The sequence below is a fragment of the Protopterus annectens genome, chromosome 14.part0 (assembly GCF_019279795.1).
Source record: "Protopterus annectens isolate FY-2018-M chromosome 14.part0, PAN1.0, whole genome shotgun sequence".
Classification (NCBI taxonomy): Eukaryota; Metazoa; Chordata; order Ceratodontiformes; family Protopteridae; genus Protopterus; species Protopterus annectens.
The window spans coordinates 359,354,003-359,376,925 of record NC_056748.1 but is presented as its reverse complement, the minus strand read 5'-3'; the positions used below and the strand labels follow the sequence as shown (position 1 = coordinate 359,376,925).

General features: G+C 37.2%; 1 protein-coding gene across 1 annotated transcript in view; it reads left to right on the top strand.

Annotated features, from left to right (window-relative positions):
* Positions 1 to 917: 917 nt before the first annotated feature.
* The window catches only part of GRK5 (G protein-coupled receptor kinase 5), a 1,993,659-nt gene continuing 1,971,653 nt past the window's right edge, over positions 918 to 22,923 (top strand). The window contains exon 1 of the mRNA XM_044056079.1: positions 918 to 1,236. Coding sequence (XP_043912014.1) covers positions 1,185 to 1,236 — 52 coding nt within the window. The 5' untranslated portion in view covers positions 918 to 1,184. The remainder of the gene's footprint in view (positions 1,237 to 22,923) is intronic.

Here is a 22,923-nt window from a genome sequence, read left to right as displayed (position 1 = left end):
GTTCTTATAAACTTAAAAAGGTGCTACAATAAAAGTTTTAAATGTTTTGATGAATATGAAGTCTGAAACTCAAAAGTCTGTCATTATTTATTGACTTCACTTCCCACTGATTTGCCAGAAAACCACAAACGTTATGGCGAACAGACAAAAAAAAAGTATGAAGCTAAAATCTGGAAACATACCTCTCAACTGTACAGATTTTCGCAGAATGTCTAGATTTTTGCCTCATATTTTGGTCCGTTTTTCATTAAAAAGGCAAATTAGTAGCAAATCTTTAAAGACTGGTTAGGAAATAATGACAAGCATTTGAGTTTCAGACTTCACATGCAAGAATATTCATGCGAATGCAAAACCTGTTAGTCTATCAACTTTCTAACTTTGCAAGAACAACATTTAAAAAGTGTCCCTACGTTTGAGCCTTTGTTCCACTTTTATTTATGACTTTGTTCAGATTTTTTGCTCTAAGAGATTGACAGGTATAAAATTCGTCAAGAATGTAGACAATTTTGAAAGGTATGTGACTCCTTTACAAGGCACCCAGCGCGATATACTTTGGTCTCTTGTTCAAGAGTGTGACAAATAGTCATTGTGAAATATTGGCAGGATCATAAAAAAGGATGTTGGGGACAGAATAGCTTTAACCATGAAAAGGGCCAAGTTGACCAGAGTCCACCCACCCGGTTAACAAAATGAAAAATAAACACTGTCACTGCGTACTAATGTTTATAATGTTGGGTGAACGTCAGCCACAGGCTATTTGAAACTTTTACTTTAGAATCCATCAGAAAGAACTAATAAATCAAACTACAAATCCCACAAGGCACTAGGTATGAACACTTTCCCCAAAAATCTGAATTTTTCTTGCTCGGACTCGAGAAAATGCGCATGCTCTTGATTGTGCGCGAGCTATGCTGCACCACACCCCCCGAGAGGGAGGCAGCAGCAGCATCTGAAACATAAAACCAGCTTAGAGGTGGAGGGGAGGAGAATGGAGTGACAGAGAGCGACAGTGAAATTGCTTGGTGTGGAAGCACCAACTTCTCCATAGTGAAGGGGAAACTTACGGACAAAAGGGGGAAAAGGAAAAAAGGGAGCGAGAACTCTTTTCCTTAATTGCATACTGACAAACCAGCAGTTCCAGAAAATACAGCTCACTGCAGTGCTGTGCAGTTCTGCTACTGTCAATGGAGCTGGAGAACATTGTAGCCAATACTGTCTTACTGAAAGCTAGAGAAGGTAAGAGGGTAGGGATGATGTATTTCCCTTGACGTGAGGCTATACGTTTCCAAAGAAATTTTTTGTAATATACTGCATTTGCAGACGCGGCTTTGTTGAAAGCAAGCTATTGGTTTTCTGCACACACTTCCACAGGATGTGCAACCGTGTGATCCGGGGGTACTCCCCTATGTGCTGTATTTACAGTCTGCATAAATATTGTGCAGGATTTTGCTGTGTGGCGAAAACAAAGAAATACTGTTTTTTATTTCCTGTTCTATTAAATGCACTACTTTCACTACAGGCTTTATGCGTTTGTTAGCTACTGCATCTGTAGCACCATTTTATTTGGATCTTTGCAGTACAAGTATTCGGTTAAATGCAGTGCGTTTTTCCCTATCACTGGACGGTGTAATATTGACCAAAGCTACAGGCTATATACCATACTAGAATACTAAGTGTACAACCAGTGCCAGATTTGCAGTTCATTATTATCAGACTGCCAAAATGACATTTTATGTTTTCCAGCTACCTTACAAATATATTGCATTCTTGTGAAAAATATGCTGTTTTTAATTGCCTTGTTGCACTAGGCATCAAAGGCAGATTATGTTAGTGTGCATTGTGAGTAGCAACAGGATGCTGTTGTCCGCAACAGCGGCATTTTCTAAGCATTGATTCAGTCGGTTTTAATGGGCTGTCTGTTTCTTAATCGCCGCATTGAGTATTTTGATGTTGATTCTGGCTGTGCTTGAATATATGGCATACTTAGTGTGTTGGGAAGCGCGAGGAAGGTGAGCAACTCCACAATATATATGTATTGTAATGAATGACACACGTATGCATCATGTATGTGTGTGCGTGCGCGCACTCATTAGAATCATATGTACAGATGTTGTCAGGTTTGATAAAATTGAACAGAGAGCAGGGCACTTCGATGGAAATGTTTTTGTCTTTCAACATAGCTGGTAACTGCAATCTATGTCACAGTAGATACCATCTGAGGTTTTTCGAACCTATAGTGGTCGTTTATTATTGCATGCAATAAACAAGATGTTGTGAAAATCAGTTGCATCAAAAATCAGTATGCATGGTTTCTTGTAATTAATTACAATCTGTACATTTTATGACAGGTTAGCTATATCGAGTTATGCTGCATCTTGCTGTATAAAATGTATTGAGTTCTGCCTGTTTCTTGTCCTTTGTTGTATTCATGTATTTCTAGGGCTAAGGCCTAAGAATCATATTTTACATTGCAATCACTAGAAGCAGGAACAATACAGCTTTTTAGGAATGGTAACTTCAAATGCAGAAAAAGCACATGTATGATTGATTATATGTTTGTACTAAAAAGGTATTAGCATTAGTTATGATCCTGACAGTACATAGCCTGTAGTGATAACGGATATACAACAAGTTAAGGAACAGAGTTAATATTTTTGATTGTGGAAATGTGAAATAAAAAGACATTAAGCTGATATAGCTTTAATGAACAGTATGATTACAACTAATGTTATGACCAATGATTAAAGCAATGGGTTGCCTGTTATAAGTACTGTAATAGAAAAGATTGGTAAGTAAAACACTAAGCTTATGAAATAAATTATATTGCCATGGTGAAGTTCATTACACAGCAGTTCATGTTCATTCATCCTCTCACAAAAAGTTCTGTCTACTGGGATCGAACTCTTTCACTTGACAGTTTTTATTAAATAATATTTTAGAGTCGTCATTCATAACGGTTAAATACAGATTTTTTTTATTAATCTTTCAGTCTGAACTACTAGTGTATCATCAACAGAGTGTCATTCGGAACATGATTCGATGATTTGTATTTTGAATTTAAAGACAATTTTATTTTGGTTTTGAAGCTCTGAGATTTAGTATTGCAAGGCAGCTAACACAAGGCTTTAAAGTACTTTTATTTAATAAAATAGCAGCTGAAAATCTCTGATTTTGTAATGTAATGCATCTGTCAAGATGATCATTATTTTTGAAAGATGTTGAAGTATCTGCATATGTTCAATTGTGTTCTGTTTCTAGATACTCAGTTGGCTTTGCTGCCACCTCTGCTAATAGGGCACTCAGTGGTCACATGATGTGCACGTGTGTGAACAGCTGGTGCTGGCCTATTATTCACATAAATAGAGTCAAAATAAGGAAGAACATGCACCTAGATTACCTTATGTGTACTGAAACATGTTTGTATTTCTTATTACATTTATATTGCTGGATTAGTATTTGTTTTCCACCAGGCAAAATCTGCCTAGTCATATATTATAAGGACAATTTTGCTTTCATATCATAGGACTTTTCAGTGCACCAGGCTTACTTGGATATCATTTCTCAGTTTATATAGTATAGTATATGTACATGTATTCCTACTGACCTTTCTAACTTGGGTATTATATGCAATGACTGACACTGTAAGAAAAAAATGGCCCATTATTAGACCCATTTAATGCAGCTGTATGCTAACTATACTGAGAGAGCCAGTAAGAAAGGAAATATTGCATTTGAAGAAGGAAGCAGTAGGTAAAAATGGAAAATGAACACTTAAACTAAATAAATACATAAATTAATAAATGCACAGCAAATTTATGAAAAAAGTTTTGTATATTGTTACGTAATGGCAATTGTCTGCTCTACTACTTTCTTCTTCTTTGCTGAGTGAAAACCTAGATACATAGTTGCTTAGTTTAGAATACGTAATTTAATAAGGGAATGTGCGGTATAAAGCAAAAGTTCTGTGGTGACCAGAGAGTGACACCGATACAGTAAGTATAGCGCAAATGAATAGAAAAATGTGTCTGAAAACTGCCCCTCTTGGTAGTCAAAAAGTAAAATTCTGATACAAAAATGTGGAAAGTCAGCAGAAAAATGTACTTCTACAAAGGAAGAGCTAGCAAGAAAAAAGTATGAATGTACCAGCTGTAAAAGAAAATTTATACCCAATGTGACTAAGGAGATGTACTGATCCAGAGTAAAGCTTCTAAAGCCATGACCTAGGTATGTATGCAAGGCATATAAAAGAGATGCTTTACAACATTAACTTGATGAGCAGGATTTATTACATTGATTTATACAACAAAGTTTAGGGCTTGTATTAGCAGTACTACATAGATAAATAAGGACAGTGAGTCCAAAAAAACAGCACCATACTAAGTTTTCCAAAAAATAATAGAACAGGTTAATACATTAAATACATGGTAGAGCTTTTCAAACATTTTTTTAGTATGTGGCAGAGGAAATGGATAAAATACAAAATGAGGATAACTCAAATAACGAAAACATGAGACATAAAACAAATCAAAAATCAAGGAAATGAAAAACTTTGGGAATCTAAAAAAAAGATTATCAACAGTTTGACAGTCAGAAAATGCAGCTGGTCAGAATTATGGAAGTTATTTAGTTTAATGTGTAGAAGATGAAGTTCCAGCCAAGAACACAAGTTCCTACTTCAGAGAAACCAGATGCTTTGCTGACTTATGTCCATGATATACAGTGTATCCTGATCTTATGGCACATGCTGTCAGGGACCAACATGCATGACTATGATGTTTTGTACCACCCATGTGGGTGTGACACATTCACCATGTGCCACAAGACCCCAACCATTGCGCACTCTGGTAACTGTATTTATTGTTTAGGAGTATATGTAAGAAAAATAAGGCTGTACAGGAACATGCAAAATAAGTAACAAAGTCAGGCAGAATGAATAAGATGCAGATCTCCAGAAAATGCTGAATAGTTGATATGACCTTTAAAAACCTCTTTAATAAAAGTTATTTAAAATAAGACAAGCACTTTCATTTTGTTTTACCACAAATCTTCATCAGCTTGAGGTTTTTAATGGTTCTATCCATTATTCAGCATTTTCTGGAGATTTGCATCTTGTTGTTCTGAACATACTGGGGTTTGTAAGCTGTTGAACTTTTGTGGCTTTTACTACAGTTTGTGGTTTTGTTGCTTTTTTAGCTTGTGTAGAATGAGTAAGATGTGAAATAAACAAATTGTGCATAAGAATGCCAAAATACTGCAGTGTCATCCCCTTTGGGAAAAACTCAGTTCCCACTAATTACCACATCGATGGGAGCCCACTGAACACAGAAGGCATTATAAGAGATCTGGGGACACAGGTTGACAGCAACTTCTCTCTTGACCACCACATTGCCACTGTGGTCAGAAAGGCCTTCTATGTGGCACATCTCATTACCAAGGGTTTTGCATCCAGGAAGAAAGAGGCCCTCATTAGGGAAATCAAGTATAATGCCCCATTTGGCATGTACCTCACTAGACACATGCAACAGCTGGAAAGGCCACAAAAGTACCTCATGAAGAGGATCCTGGGCCTTAAACACATGTCCTACATGGACAGACTCAAAAAACTCCAGCTATTCTCTGTCTCATATTGTCTACTAAGAGGTGATCTCTGCTTGACTTACAAAGCCATGTCTGACCCAGCTCTGTTAGAAGTGCTACATCTAAAGAAATCCCAGTCCTCCACACCACATGCTCCAGAGACCTCAACTTCATTACCACAATTAACAGAACATACTGGAGGGACAGGCTCATAATCCAGAGACTATCCATGCTATGGAATAGACTTCCCATACATGTCGAGCAGAGCACCTCACTGGACCTCTTCAAGAGAAATTTTGATGAGTGGATGGGAAATAGAAAGTTCACCCCGGGGATCACTCCAGTGGCTTTACTTGATAGAGGCAGTGGGAACTAACGTCGGGTGGCACGATGCCAGGGCACTTCTATGAGCTAGGTTTGTAAAGGCTCCAGGGCCATTAGCCTAGTACACACCTATGAACCTATAAGAAGTTTTGCAGTTTATAGATAAATTATATTACAGTACCAAGACGTTGTGGAAGGCCTGGTCTCCTGTGGACAATTGTTGATGTTGGCATTGAAAAACAGTGTAATGCATGGAATGCTGTCCAAAGAAAAGTTAGCAAATGGGTGACCATAGGAAAAACATGGACTGGGCAGGAGCTGCTCAAATAACCCAATTAATTAAATAATCATTTGAAATAACTAATACCGAATTTAGAAGATGCATATTGGAGGTTAGTTAATGAAGTGGGTGTGTAGTAAGCAGTGAAGTTCTGCCATTGCAATGAGTTGTTGTTTGTTGATGCTAAATACAGGTAAAGGAATGGTGAAGCCAAAACTGCTGGTGATGGACTGTGATTTGTTTTGGTTATGATATGGGTATGATTCACTGAAACAGGATTTGAGATCCGGAATGCATATACTGGAGTTGGGATGGCATTTAACAGCTTTGTATTACAGTTTCTCAAGGTGGTAGCGTAAGCTGCTGAGCACTGTGATTTTGGTAGAAGTGGGTCTTGGGGTTTTGAAAGTAAAAGGGGTGACCTTAATCATGTATATGTAAAATGGGATTCTTCAAGGCTGGGTGACTGAATCATTTCCTGTGGTGATATAATAAAGCTGTTAATTAATTTCTGAGATAAAATAGAACATGTTGGGAAGAAAGTAAAGAATAATTTGAGTATACAGCAGATATTCTTATATGTAAAAACAAAGTAGGGAACAACATTGGAAAATCATAGTGAATGTGTTAGTCTTATAGCTTAGACTTTTTTAACAACATTCAGTGTTGAGCATGCTGCATAGGGAATAACATTCCTCAATGGCAAAGTCAGTTATCTTACAGCTGTTACAGGAAGCAAAGAAGAATGCTTCATTATCATTGATGAGGTGTGAAACACCAAGTGGGATGTTGATAAACAGAGGGCGCTATAGAAAATCCAGCACCCTGTGGTAGTCTGTGTTAATTGGGTGGGTAGGGAGAGGCAGAACTAGGCGTGGTTTTAGCCTGGGATGTACCTTGTTAGTGTAGGTGATAAAATGCTAGATACACTGAGGCAGGGTAGAAGATCTGGTACTGGTCCTTTTTTAATAAAGTTTACACTGCTGTAGAGAGATGATGCATGTCAGTATGTCATGTGCCAGGGCAAAGTGGAAAAATAATATTGTGAAAGGTCCAAGTTACATTGGGTGTCCTAACCTTCATTTCAGAACCATGTTGTCAGCAGAGGAGCAACACTATTTTATTCCACATATTCTTTTCATTGTAGCACAAAGTATTTTTTGAATATGGTGGGTGGATGAGTTGAAGGCATTCTATATTGGGTAGCTTCAAAAATCACCTCTGAAACACTTATCCTGGGTGAATTCAACAATGGTTCAAGTTCCTTAAATCTCTTTAATTTCCCACAGATGGTCAACAATCCTACCAGATTTAACAAAAATTCCAACAAACATTCAACCTTAGTTTAGATCATAACCAACTACCCAGACAGGATACTTGCTTAAAAATTCCATCACAGCTTTTATAAGTGACCACCAACCCACATATACCATAGATCAGCAGAACACAAACGTCAATCCTGCTACAGTTATGTTTGTAGTTGAAACAGTTTCCATCACAATTAATTTATCAGCTCTCTCAAACAGTATAATTGTTCTTGCCTTAAATCTGTCTGTTTAGACGAGACATAATCAACATACAGACCTACAGACAATTGCTATATCTCCTACACCCAAAACAACATGTGGACATCTGTTAACAAGCTAATAAAATCAGGTAAAAGCTCTCGGCCCAACCCTACACACATCCTGACAGTTCCTGAAACTGCCCATACTTTTAACTCCCATGTTATTAACTCTGTTAAATACTAACTTAAGTACCAACCAATCCATACAACTAGCCAGTTTCTACCCAGATGCTATCCTTTTACTCCTGTCAAAAAATCCTGGTAAAATGCACTTACACACAACTTCTTCACTACGTCTTAAACAATAATATCCTCTTCTCCTCACTTGATGGCTTTTGGTCTACTCACAGCAGACTTACAGCATTATTATCCTTTCTCAGTACAATCATTCAAGGCAGAAATGCAGACAACTTTGTCTCATCTACTTTCCTAGTCATCTCCAAGGCTTTAGACACTGTTTCTCATCATAAACCTCTACAAATACTGCCTAAACCTAGCTTCTCGACACACACTTTGTCTTTGTTTAAAATACTTATCTGATTGAACGCAATGTATAAAATGACAGTTCCAAAACTTGTTCAAGCATTAACAACCCTCTCTCAGCTTCTGTCCATTCTTAATTAGTCTAATATGCTGATTATTCAACTCTAATTTGCAAAGCCTAGAACATCAGTGCTCTGCAAAATATCACACAGCAATCATTTAGCTAAGTGGAATCATGGCTACAACAGACACAGTTGCTGCTCACCTTCAATAAAACCAGATAAATGCTATCCACCCCAAGTCATGCCATGCAGATAAAATCAGCTTTAAATTTATGTCTTCCAGCAATACCCACCTTGAAATATCCACCAGCTAATGGGTACTTTTATTGATGGTGAACTGAAGTCTAATAGCATCAAAGTTATGTAAAAATAACCAAAAAAACAGATTTTATTTGCAACACCTTAAACTACATGACACAGCATTTCCATAAAGCCACAGCAACAAGCTACCTTTTTATCTAGCCTTCTTTATGCCTTACCTCTTCTCATAAATATGCAGTCAGCTCAATTAAATAAAGTGGAACAGTGTTACAGCAAAACAGTTAAATTTGCCACAGAAATGAACACTAAATCACAAAACTGCTTGGTCCCAAAGAAGTTAAACTGGATGGAATTCCCAATTCTTTTTCCTTCTCCCAGCTCAAGGTTGCATAAAATATCTTTAACCATCCAAACAAATGCCCAGCCATTAAATCTGTTTTGCAGTGGTACACTCTCTCTAAGTCTCTCCATTCCAGTGATTCCTTCCTTGCCACAGCCATGAGGTCATACAACACTAATGATGACTCCTTACCATTTATCTACTTATGTAAAGTCCAGAATAATCTTCCTGTAGCACTCTGACAAGTATTACTGTCAAAGCGTTTTAAAGATAACCTTAAATCCCACCTCCTAAACTTCTGGCTTTGCATCTCTGAATGTTCCCCTGGCTAACCATTTCAACAACTGTTTTTCTTCCCACATCATCACATGGTACCATACCCCTTCTATGTTTCATCACCATTCTCCCACAAACATAGATACACCTTTCCTTACTCTTATTCAAGATGTATTGTCAGCACCTGTTTTTATCCTGTCTCCTTACCTTCCTTTTTATACTAATATGAGCAGCTTCCATAATATTGTTATGTATACTATCGCTCATACTTGCACAATTTTGGAACTTTGATGTGTACTAATAGTATTTTTTTTTCTTTGTGGAGCTTTTCTCCCTGTGCCTCCACTGAAGAGGGGTCTTGCATGGCCCAGTCAGACTTCCCAGATAAACAAAAACAAATAACTAGCTGTTGTTGTTGTGTCTTTCAGCTTTTCCCGGTTAGGGGTCGCCACAGCGGAACTCCAGTCCGCTAATGATTGGCAGTAGATTTTTACATGCCGAGTTGCCAGCCCTGATGCACAACCTTCAACGAAGGTACGCCCATTCACGCATGTCTCCACACAGAAGACGCTCTAGCTGAGAATCAAACAGGACAACGTCTTACTGTGAGACGACAATGCTACCACAGCACCACCATAAGGACTGACTGATAATTCATAGGTGATATGAGGACATCATACTTCTGTGTGAGAAAACCAGAAAAAAATTCTCAAGAGAGTGCTGATGAGAGGAGGAGAAGGCATAGGTAGGAAAGGCTGTAGGAGGTGGTGAAGGATTGTGCCAGTGGAGATAAGCAGAGTTTAACATCTGTATGAGATGAAGTATTTAGACTATTTATATCACATGTGCTATATATTTTCTGGGTTTGGTAACAGTAAGATTGCTTCTGCATTTGGTAAGCTTGAACCCCTTGTCTTCTGTGACAAGTTTAGCATAACTAATGACTTTATATTAGCTACCCATTGGTTACGTTTATTAACCAGCTCGCCAAATCTGTGATTCCTAAAGGGTGGTTCAACTTTGGCAACATTTGCCACTTTGTTATTGCAAGACTCATACTAACACATCTGTGTGCCTGTGTTGTGTCATCTGTATAACAGTTTGCTACCTGCTTACTTGTCACTTTGTTACTGCAAGTCTTGTACCCCCATCCATGTATCTGCGTTGTGTCTTCTGTACAAGTTTGCCACCTGCTTGTTCGTGACTTTGTTACTGCCAGTCTTGTAGCCCCCCATCCTTGTATCTGCTTTGTGTCATCTGTACAACAGTTTGCCAACTGCATATTTATCACTTTGTTACTGACAGTCTTGTAGCCCATGTATTTGCGTTGTGTCATCTGTACAACAATTTGCTACCTGCTTACTTGTCACTTTGTTACTGCAAGTCTTGTACCCCCCATCCATGTATCTGCGTTGTGTCATCTGTAGAACAGTTTGCCACCTGCTTGCCCAACTGGACCTTCTCAGCAGTGATCTCATTTCACTTACTGATGTAGATCTCCAGACAATTCTGCCATTCTGTTAAGAGTTCTTAGATACAATCCCTGTAGTCTAATGTTTAGCATTAGCCCTCTGGTATCTCTTCCCCACTGTAAGCCAATTGTTGCAGCTGTGTAATTTTTTCTTACATCTTCTAGGTGTTTGAATTCTTTTCCCTGCCTACTAGTTCTTGCATTTGAGATCTGCTTTGAAAAACCTAAACTGATTTCAATCTTGCACCTAGCCTTCCTGAATCATGCCTTTCTTTTATTTCTGCTTACACGCGTATCACTTCCTTTCTGTCACTTGCTCACCTGCCTTTTACTAGTTCCTTCCCTGTATTCCATCTGTTCTGCTTCTATTTTCAGTGTATTACTCATACCTGCTTCCATAATGTTTAATATTACTTATGATACATTTATATCTGCTTCCTTTCTGCAGTGCCCTGTTTTGCTTCTTACTGCTATTTCATTTTCATTCTTATCTTTAGTTTACATGCAGTGGGTCTCTGTTTATTCACTTTATTTATTGCATTTAATAATGTTGCTTAATCTTGTTTAGTTAAACCTCATAAATCATTATTATGGTCTGGCTTGTTTTAATTTAGCCTGCCTGTCTCTTCATTGTCTATACATTTCTGACAAGGGCCTTCCAATGTTAGCTTTTCTATTATAGACATATTGTCTGTACAATGATCATTAACTCATTTTTGTGTATTTTATTCTGGGTTATATTTGAAATGAAGCACATGTTCCTTGTTACTTAACAAAAGCAGATTAACCCCATTTCTTTGTTGCTTATGTTGCAGTAGTAATCTCTAGAATTCATTTGTCTGTCTCTTTCTCTGTGTCTGATGTGAAGGGTTTCATTTACGTGGTCATATTGGAATGTGGGCTGATGGTCCTTTATGAAGTTGCTGATTACAGTCTTTTCGAGTTCTGTACTGTTGTCTCTTTTTTAACATACTAACTTTCTTCCTTGAAGAAAGAGACCTGATAGTTACACGTTTTTTCACTCTATTTTTTTTAAGTATCACTCAAGAAAAAAATCAGCCAACGAAAAAACATGTGAAACGTGCAGCTTACATAATTTGTGTCTATCTCAAATGTAGAACAGAAACACCAGACCAAGCAGATTTCTTAAAACAGAAAACAAAATGGAGCGGGTAAAACAGAAAGCAGTTCTATCACTCACAGACAAAAAAAACCCATAGGTTTACTTTCCTCACCCAGCAGGGAATCACCTTTATGCAGGTTTGAAATCTTTTCAGAAAAAGACAAAAAGCCAGAAATTCACTGTGTATTTTTACAGGAAAAAAAAAAAACACTCTTTCCTGTTGTGGAGAGTATATTGCATTTTTGTTGTGCTGGTACATGTATTAATAAATTCTCCCATTACTCTCTGTTGTAGAATACTATGAGTCTTGTAGACTTTATGCATTTGCACAGTAGGGTTTGGACCGCATTCATTTCCTTTTCTCTTGAAGAAAATGTATAGTAAAGTTTAACAATGCTCTTAAACAAAGGCGGGACGAGTTGTAGGCCAGTTACATTTCTCATGTCGTGTGATTACTATGAGGTGAAAGCCGCTTTAGCATAGTGATATACCACCTTTTAATGGACTAGGGTTAACTAAGGCTGTTGTGGTGATAGTACTTAATCAATTAGTAGAGCTGTACAGCCATTCTTCTTGATCTGATGTGTGCAGTTTTGCAAGTGTCGTGCCTTAAAAGCTTTGGTGATATAAAGGTAGACTAGAGAAAATGGCATAAATTAGTTAAGGAATATAACATTTCCTGCCACAGTATGCTAGAAAAAATTAATAGGAAAAATGATCAGTGGTTTATTTAGTCTATTTTACTGCCCTGCCATGCCTGGTGACCAGTTGCATAAGTGACGTGAATGTTTTTGTCTCCCTTTCTCATTTCTTAAGATGATGATTTCCTTGTGGAATAATTGAATAGCTGACTTTTACGCTTACTCTAATATAGAAACATATTATGTCTTATTTTTCATTTTCTTAACTTCCAGTCAGTTAGGTGGTTCAGTTATTTTTAATTTGAAAGAAGATCATTTTTACGTTACTTCATGACTGTATGCTTAAACTGTTTCTGTGTGTAAAGCATTCCAGTAGTCTTTTTTTTTTCTTGTACCATTCCTCACAGTTTTATTCATTGTTATAAATTTGCTGTCTTTTAGGCCATCAACTTTCTGGACAAAGTTTAAAATATATTAGATAGACATAGATTCTATCAATTCTGCTGAGCTGCATCCTTTTGTAATCGGCCTGAATCACTGATCTTGTGAAGGCTCCTTAGCATATCCAAAAACAGAAACACTTTTTATGAAAACAGTGTTTTTGTTTGGATGAATTAAAAGTGTTAAAAATGGTCTAACTTTGCTAAAACAAGAACCAAAAGGTAGTGCTTGGTGGAAAAATCAAATAGCTTCTCTTTATCGGAACTGCACACAACAGTCAGTTCAAAATCTCATCTAATCAGGACTTCAGTGACGGAAACTCAAAGTCCTTTATCAGTACCTTTGTGTTTAAACAATCGGAAGTCTGTGTAACACAAATCCTGTTTGTGACAGTTCTCCAGTCAAACAACTCTGGCTCTTGGCTACTAGTACTTCCAGTGGCAGTACTGTCCTCAACCAGGCTTCCAGTCTTAGTTACCATAGCTCTGGCCTTGGTGTGTCCCTCCTTAGACAAAATACTCCTGTCTCCTCTGGACTTTAGAACTATGTTTTCTGCCATACTGCAGCTTCTCTGGCCTTCAAGAGGTACAGGTGTAGTGTTGCTTTCCATTAATTGGCTGCAGGCATCTTATTTTAAAGGGCTTGTTCCCTATTTTTACCTTCTTTGTGTTCTTCCATGCAAAAGAATTCCTTTTCCACCTGCTACTAGATTGTCCCTTTAACTCTCATTATAGCACCAGCTTCCTACATATTCCTACCTATCCAGTTTGTTAGTCAGTTTCACCTTGGAATCATCGTGCTTTGTTACATATTTTTCATTTACACACATGTAGACGTATTGGTGATCCATAGTCTACATCTGAATCAGTGGAAGCTTGAATTGCTAGTTCCGCATGTGGTTGAATAGTAATTATATAATTATTTGACAGAAATTAAAAAAAAAATGACTACCCCTCAAAATTGTTTCTTAATTTGGTTAGACACATTCTGGAAAGTATGGATTTGGATTAATTTGGCCACGTAAGTATTGGCTAACTTGAGATGAATGTTTGGAAGTTGTCAGAATTACATGAGCCTTCAGAATCTCTGCTTCAGTCATAATTATCTTGTTTTAGAACTTAAGGGTTGAGTTTTTTCTGTTGACTTTAAGCTGTTTGCTGTCTGAAACAGGGTTTCTCCTGTATTCTCAGAAACAAAAACAATGATATACTTGGAACCACAGCCAACAAACGTTATTAAACAAACTCTTGTGCAACCCTGTGTGTTTTATCAAATATTAACAAATAACCCCAGAATTCTGCCATTACCGTTTGCTCACACTGTTTAGGTACCTAACTCCCAAACTTCTGTATACCCCACATAGAATCCATTGAAACCTCCTCCTTTCTCTTTTATTTGATTCTTCTGTCCCATCAGACTAAGTATTGTATAAACTGAGGGCAATATTCTTGTAGTGCTGCTGAGATAATATATTTAAATGTGCAGGTCCCAGGACTGACTGTTAAGTTAGTCTTCTCCTAGCAAAGCTCTCTCTCTTTCTTCACTGTCTAAGGTTATCTGTTGCATCACTTTTGTCTGCTCTCTTCCTAACAATTTCTTCATTGTTAAGTTATATTGTTTTTCCTCCATCTTCTGTGTTGCTGCTGTAAGTGAAATACGTATACAGAAACAAGCTATATCTACAGCTTATTTGCTATTTAGTAAATATGCAGTCAAGCTAGACATTATTATTTGCCAGAAAACTATTTGCTCTGTATCTTTGCTGTTTATATTCAGGGAAGTTGCTTTTTTATGATCTGTCTAGTGGGGGTGGTGAAAGAATAATCCATGTTTAACAAATAATGCTAAATTTCTATTTTCCAGTTTTTCTATCCTCCTTGAGTCAGATTTCAGGACATGGAGACAGCTTTATGAAAACCTGAAGTGTACTGATTTTTGCAGTATTACTCACAGTTTGTGAAAGCAGACCGTGTCTTTGTATCCATAAACATTCTACCTCACTGATTGTTTGTTTTTGGTGGTAAATCATATGTTGGGGGGGGGGGGTGTAACTGCATACCATTGAAGTATCTGATTGGTCCTCCCTCATCTCAGTTGTTCTCCTACTACTACAGCATTATTTCAAGCTAAAGTCACTGCAATACTGCCTTTTGCAGTTAACTTAGGTGTATGTTAACAGCAATTTAGCAGCTTGTCTTGCAGTCTTTAGGTTTGTCTTGCCTCCTGTTTTGCTGCAGTTTTTGTAGATAGTTCTCCTGGTACGTACTCCGCTGTGGATCAGCCCACTTCGTTCAGCCCTTGCTATGCTTGGGCTTCACTCTGCTCCCCTGCCCTCCCCACAAATCCCACTACCTCCACTACATCTACACTTATACCTCACTTACTCCAACTCCTCTACTCACCCTCCTATCCTGTATCTAACCTTCTATCCACTCACAGACAGTTCTCTTTATACTTTCTCTACCCACTTCTGTTCTATATTCCTTCACAAATCTCACTGTGCTCCCTCCCCATCAGAATCTGCCTGTTCTCCACTCTATTATCACTGCTCATTGCCTTACCATCCATACTGCAAGATTTTAAAACACTCACCATGCTATTTCCTTCCTGTATTACCTTATTCTTCCTCCTCCTCTGATTCCTAACGTCACCACCAGTACTAGTAATAAATAAATACACCTGAAACATTACTTCATCTATACCTATCAACCATCGTCCTACTAGCTACTCAAAAATCTCTTCAGGCTTATTTTCCGTAACTCCATTCCACTGTAGTAACCCCAAAATACTAAAAATGTCAGCTTCAATGTAAAGTTAATGCTTCTACCCATCTTTGCTAAAAATGCCATAATAAACAAGCCTTCTTTCTCCACCATACATCAGTGTGGTGACAGCCACCCCAATTCAGGTCCCACTCAAACCCCAAACCATAAATTATACCATAAAAGTTTAAAAATAATCACTCTAAACATTAGGACCATATGCAACAAAACCACAGATTTTCATGCATGGATGACTCAACACAACCTAGACATCCTAACCACAGTGGAGCCCTGGCTAAAGCCTGAAATAATAGAAGCTGAAATACTACCCCCTGGTTATAATATGGTTAGGATTAATAGAACTCATAAAAGAGGCAGACAGAATAGCTATACATTTTCCAAATATGCTCACAGTAACTCCATATACAGGCACAAGTCCAACTTTTGGAAAAGCAGAAATTCTAATGTTATTCCTAAAACTTATTAGTACCAAGAGCATATGCATTGCCATGCTATAATCCCCCCAGGACAAAACTTTCCAGTACTTAAAAAATACTATCCTGGAAAACAGATACAATCACAAATGAAATTATCCTCCTGGGTGATGTAAACTAATTGACAGTCCTTATCTGAAAATTCAGTGATCAACAGCATGAACATCTTTGGATTTACTCATCTTATTAATACACCAAGACATGGCAAAATAACTCACAACAACCTATCCTGGATTGGATACTGGTTACCAACCCATCTAATTTTACCTCCTCGGGTATCTACCCTGATCCACTAAGTGATCACCTGCCAGCTTATACCCACAGGAGTATTGCACAACTAACAAAGGGAACATAAGCTCAAAACTACCCGTAATCTTTCCAAACTCTCCAGGGAGTCTTTCATTGAATCTCTGAATACAGTTAACTGGTCCATCCTAAACAGACTCCCCTTAAGTGATGCAGTTGAGTAGTTCAATGCACAGTTTCTAAATCTTAACACCTTAGCCCCACAGCATACAAAAATAATTAAAAACAGCTGTACCCCATGGCTCAACAAGCAATGTAAACTCTTATGAGTGGTAGAGACAAAGCATGGATTAACTGGCAAAAAAATAAAAAAAAAATTATAAAAATTGGCAACTGCTGAGACAGCTATGAAACCAAGTCAAGCAACAAGTTAATAGAAATAAAAAATCTTATTATACTCAGCTACAAGATAGTCATAAAAACAACCCTAAAACATTCTGGTCCTCCATATCCTCTCTCACCAGCCCAGGTACAAAAAAGAATCCCAACCCATACACAGACATTTGCCCTCTTCAAACAGCTACCTATTTCAATACATACTTCCAACTTAACCTCAAACTCAACTGACACCCCCCCTTCTACACAGCCAACTTCCCCTACCTTAGATCCTACCACATTTCCTTCACAAAACTCACTTATCTGCAACATCTCCAATACACATGCAGATAACTCCACCCACTTTACCTTTCAACCAGTTTGTATAACTCTCATAAAAAAGCTTTTACATAAACTAAAACCTTGTTCTTCCACAGGCAACAACCTACCCCCAGAATACTTAAATCTAGCTGTAGATGCAATAGCATATCCAGTCAGCATTCTTATTAATAGATCAATAACAGAATCCTGTGTCCCTAACTTGTGGAAAATGGCACACATTAACTCTCATACATAAAGGAGGTAATTCCACTGACATTACAAATTTCCATCCCATAGCATCCTGTCTCCACTATCTAAAATGTTTTAAAGATGTATTCATCAACAATTTCTCCGCTATTTCTTACAAAATAAGCTAATCACCAATATGCAACATGGATTATGGATAGACCACAATACTTCTACTGCATTACTGTCATTTATGGACAGTGTCAATGAAGCTCATAACTCTAATAAACTTGTATCTGGAATATTTCTAGATCTATCAAAAGCCTTTGACATGGTCTCTCACAGTAAACTCTTCAATCAATTTTCTACCCTGGGTCTAGCATCTCCTTCCAGTCAATGGTTCTCTAGCTACCTTGCCAAAAGGCAACAAACTGTAAAATAGCAAGGATCCTTCTACACATACCTTCCAACTTCCACATGAGTCCACCAAGGATCCATCCTTGGCCCTCTACTTTTCAATATTTTTATCAGTAATAATAATAATAAGTCATCTTCTTGTGAAGGCACCTTGATTCAGTATGCAGATGACTCTACCATCATCTGCTCTTCAAACACCTTAATTCACCTCCAATAAATCACTCAACAAGCTGTTATCTCTATTGACACCTGGCTTAGAATGGCACAACTCCTACTCACCCCCCCCCCACAAAAAACTCTTCCTGTTTACCCCCCAATCTCACAACCCTAACAAAGCAGCTTTCAAAATCTTTTCAGAAAATGGCACTGAAATCGAGTTAGTCCAGCATATCAAACTATTAGGAGTCATAATAGATAATGATCTTAAATTTGGCCTCCACATCCAAAGTAATATTAAGAAAACCCATCAAAACTAGGCATGTTATACAGAAACAATCATTTGTTGAGCGCACACAAAAATTACTCTAGCCAAAACATACCTTCTGCCCTCACTAGTCTATAGAGCACCAATTCTAACCAATTTATAATCACCCATAAAAAAACAAAATTGCCAAGTTTGCTACTAATTCATCCTCCTTTACCCAGCACTGCAAAGTTCTGCATACCCTTAGCTGGCTGGAACTCCCCCACCACCTCTCTTACATTCATCTTATAGCAATGTATAAAATCATACACAAACCATTATCCTGCCTAGCTCTTACCCCTTTAATCAATATGTATTTTCCAAAAGGAGCTCTTACATTGGAAGACAAACAACTTCTCACCATAAATAAATTAAGTAAATCCCCTGGACAAAGCCAAAACTCATACACAGTAGCAAAAAATGGAACTCCTTGCCTCTAACCACCAGAACTATTTCTAACCTACTCACCTTTAAATGCTACATAAAAGAATATCTGCTCCTGTGCCAATCCTGGTTGGACTTACTCACTATACTTCACTCACCCCTTTCAACCTAGATCTCACTCAGAATCCTCTCCAGCCTCCTGCTCTACTCCTTTTGTTTTCCCAACTTCCTTACCTTATTTAATTAACCTCTGCACACCTTTCCTCTACCTCTTTCGTCCTCACTCTCCTAAGCTACCTGAAGACACCCTACCCTGCACTCTTCTTATAATCTTTTTCCCTCTACCCTTCTTCCTTCTATAACCATAATATGAATACCTACTGTATCTCATACTAAGACATCACTTAATTCCAGCTCACTTCCTCTAATAATGTAATCTCTGACATCTCTTTAAATATAGTATTACAATTGTCTCAGGTCTCATTCACCACATACTAATCTATTTAACAAATAATATGACTATTGAATTTTTCCTCACCTATTCTCCAGCTCAAGTTGTTGTTTTTCATTGCACTCTGCTGTGAAACATGTGTCCTATCCTTTTGTCATTACAACATTTTTTTCAGTCTTATGTTTTATAGTGTAACATGATACTTGTGATTTTAAATGTTTGTATTTGCTATTTTATAATGTAATGTGATACTTTGTGATTGAAAATATCTGTATTTGTTTTTTGAAATGTAGTGATTGTGGAGCTTTTCTCCCTGGGCCTCAGCTGAAAACAGGCAATTTCTGACCCAGTTTGACTTTCCCGGTAAACAAATGTTAAATAGATAGATAAATAAATAATTAAATAATAAAATAGTATTGGGAGAAAAACAATCACAAAAATAAGCCACAACAACATCCACATGCTGCTGTAATCACCCTGAACCATAAGAAGGCTATAGTAAAACACAAAGCAAAGGCACAAGACACTCTGTAATTACATTTGAAATCCAAAATACTTGAACCCCATGCAGTGCATAACAGTGTGCATAAATAGTATTGTAAAGGAGATTAGCAGAGACATAAACCACATATTACCTCCATTACCATCAAATGAAAAAACATAATTTTCTTAACTGTCCAAAATGTAAAGATTAGTCATATATGGTTGGAGCTCACCAAGGCAGTATCAGTTTAGTAGTCATTAACATGAATATTTCCAGTCATACCTGTGAGAATTACCACGTGGCAGCAAAATTTAAGATTCATCAGTGATACATGTCTGAAATACTCATAATTCTATAATGCTAGTGGCTAAAATAAATGTTATCTCACTTATCAAAGCACCTTTTCTTTGGGATTGTTATATGTGTGTGTGTGTGTGTGTGTGTGTGTGTGTGTGTGTGTGTGTGTGTGTGTGTGTGTGTGATATAGACACACACACACACACGCGCAGACGCGCGCACACACACACACACACACACACACACACACACACACACACACACACACACACACACACACACACACACACACATACTAGAGAGAGGGAGTGAGAAGGAACTGTGCAATGTGAAATAACAAAAACAAACATTAGTACAAAGATCAACAAATATAACAGTAAACGCTGTACTAACCTAAATATTACTAAAACCGAGTGAGATGAGATGCATGGATAACTCTCCTATAAAAATGGTATACAGTGGTACACTTTATAGGAAAATAAAAATCGGTCTGCTCTCTATTGTACAGATTCTGTAGTTAGTTACATGTGAACTGACACAGACATTGTACCAAAATAATTGTGATGGTAATATTTTTAGAGTAGCCAAATTAAGCATGAAAGGTACAGTTTGACAACACTACTCCATATCATAAGAACTTCCCATACTGATAACAATTTGACATCAAATATGGTGTGTGTGTGTGTGTGTGTGTGTGTGTGTGTGTGTGTGTGTGTGTGTGTGTGTATATATATATATATATATATATATATATGTGTGTGTATATAAATATATATATATATATATATATATATATATATATATATATATATATATATATATATATATATATATACATATATATATCACAATGCAAGCGCAACCAAGAACTTCATCAGAGCTACATAAATATACAAGCGCAACCAAAAACCTTGTGTATTTTTAGTATTATCATTTTTTTTTATTTTTGTAAACAATGATACATGATTTACATATGTTTCATATGCATTTTAATTAATTAGCTTTCTAAAAAGTTCATGTCAGCTGATTTGTCACAGGACTTTGTGAGTGAATATAAGTTCTGATGAAGTTCTTGGTTATTTATTAAAAACTATGTTAGAAGTGTGTGTTGAAGTAGTCTGTGGCATGTTTGCTATTTTGTTAGAGGCTTTACAGTGTTTAGAGCTGGACTGCTTGGACAAATTTGGTAGATTCTCCTTTGTAATTTTACTTTTTAAGACTGGCATTGCCTGGTGCATTATAGTGAGTTCATGCTTCTTATTTTCATATTTCATCAGAAGGTCAGATAGGAAGTTGAAGTATGTTGGGTGAGAAGTTTTTGTAACAGAAGGCTCTAACTTCAGCACACGTTTTATGTTCAGTTAGTACATTCTGTGAAACTCCTGGATCAGTTTAACTATGTGTTCCAAGAGTTAAAATTCTTTCTTCTCTTTAACTAACCACAATAATAGCTCTTTGTACACACAGTTTAGCAGCCTAAAGAGAATATGGTGCGGTAGTTTTATTGGAGGGAAGATACACGAAACAGTCTATGGGCTCCCGTCAATCAATTTTTAATGATCCTTTGATAGGGTAGGAAATACTTTTTCAGTTTTTCAAGAAAGATTCTGATGTCTTGACCTTCTACACCTTGTCTTTAGCTAAGGAGGTGAAGATTATTTTATCTGTGGGGATTTTTAAGCTTGTCCAGTTTATTTTTCATATATATGATTTTGGCCTCATATTGTTCTGCTCTAACTTGCAGATCTCTTATACTAAAAGCATTCAAGGAAGTAACCAAATTGAGGAATTCTTGTCTTGCAGGGAGAGTTTTAATATCTTATGTATTCTTTGCCATTGGCCCTCTGCTGTATCTACCAAGACCTGGTTAAGGAGGGCAGCCACTCTTCTTCTTTTTCCCCTTTAAGGCCTGCAGGGGCTCAACGTACTGCTGATCACAAAGGTTTATCCGTTAGATAAGTGTGGAGTCTGTACTTTTGGAGCAGCTCTGGGATACTATGGCTGCATTCTAATAGCTGGGGAAAATAGTCATTCGCATTTACACTACTACCATGACCATTCTAACTCCACTTCATATGCGTGTGTATTTATACATAATCTCTATTTGTCTGCGTGTGTGTGTGTGTGTGTATGGGTTCACTTTATAATTTCAGAATACTGAAATACCGAATTTTAGTATTTCGAAATCATAAAGTCGAAAACTGAAAATCGCGAAAGTGCATAATCGCAGTTATGGCTTATGGTACGTGATGTGCAGCGTTGGGAGTGTATCGTGTATGGATGTAGGTACAATTGAAGGTAACTGAGTGTTTTGTAAGGGTTATGTGTGGGAGTTTGAGTGTGTCTGAATGTGTGGATGTATGTATATGTGTGATGTTTGTATGTGTGCGAGAGACTGTGAAATGTGTGGGTGTGTTTCCTTTTTGTGTCTGTGCGATCTCAGAGTTAGTATATACAATTAGGGGGGTGTGGGGGGTGCATGGGGGCTTGCCCCCCTGCTTACATGTAGTGTAGGTTTGTTTGTGTTTTTGTGTTTGTGTGTGTTTTGTTTGTTGTAGTGTGGGTCGGACGATGTATGTATTGTGTGGTGTATGGTTTGTATGTGTTGATTTAAAGTAGGGCTGAACAGACTCTTGTTTTTCACAGTGGGGTGGTAATTATGACTGTAATCCGAGTCTGAATCTGATTCTTCACTTTCTTTATCGCTATGGTTGTGATGCCAGATCTTCAGGTTGAGTTTTCTTGTGAAAAGTCTGAGTTCATGTAATGCATCCGTAATGCTTGGACATTTGTTTAACCAACCCTGTCTTACTCAGCATACTAGCACACATTAATTATTTTGGTTACCGTTTAACTGTTGACTTAATTTCTACTTTTTTATTTATTTATTTATTTATTTATTTTCTAATAGTGTTTCGTTTTATTTAATTATTTATTTTTTTATTTATTTTTTATTATTTTTTCGTAACTAGTTTCTTTATTGCCTCCACGAACTTTGTTCTTCATTACCCTGTTGTTATTGGTCTACATTTATTATTTTTTGAATCTATAGGCTGTTACAGGCTTTTAGTAATTACCGATTGGTTCTAAACAATTCCCCTGTATGGTACCACGTGCTTCTAACTATTTAAACTGACACATTTACTGTTTTTCATTTTTATGCATTGTTTCTCTGAAGAAGTCCTATACACAGAATA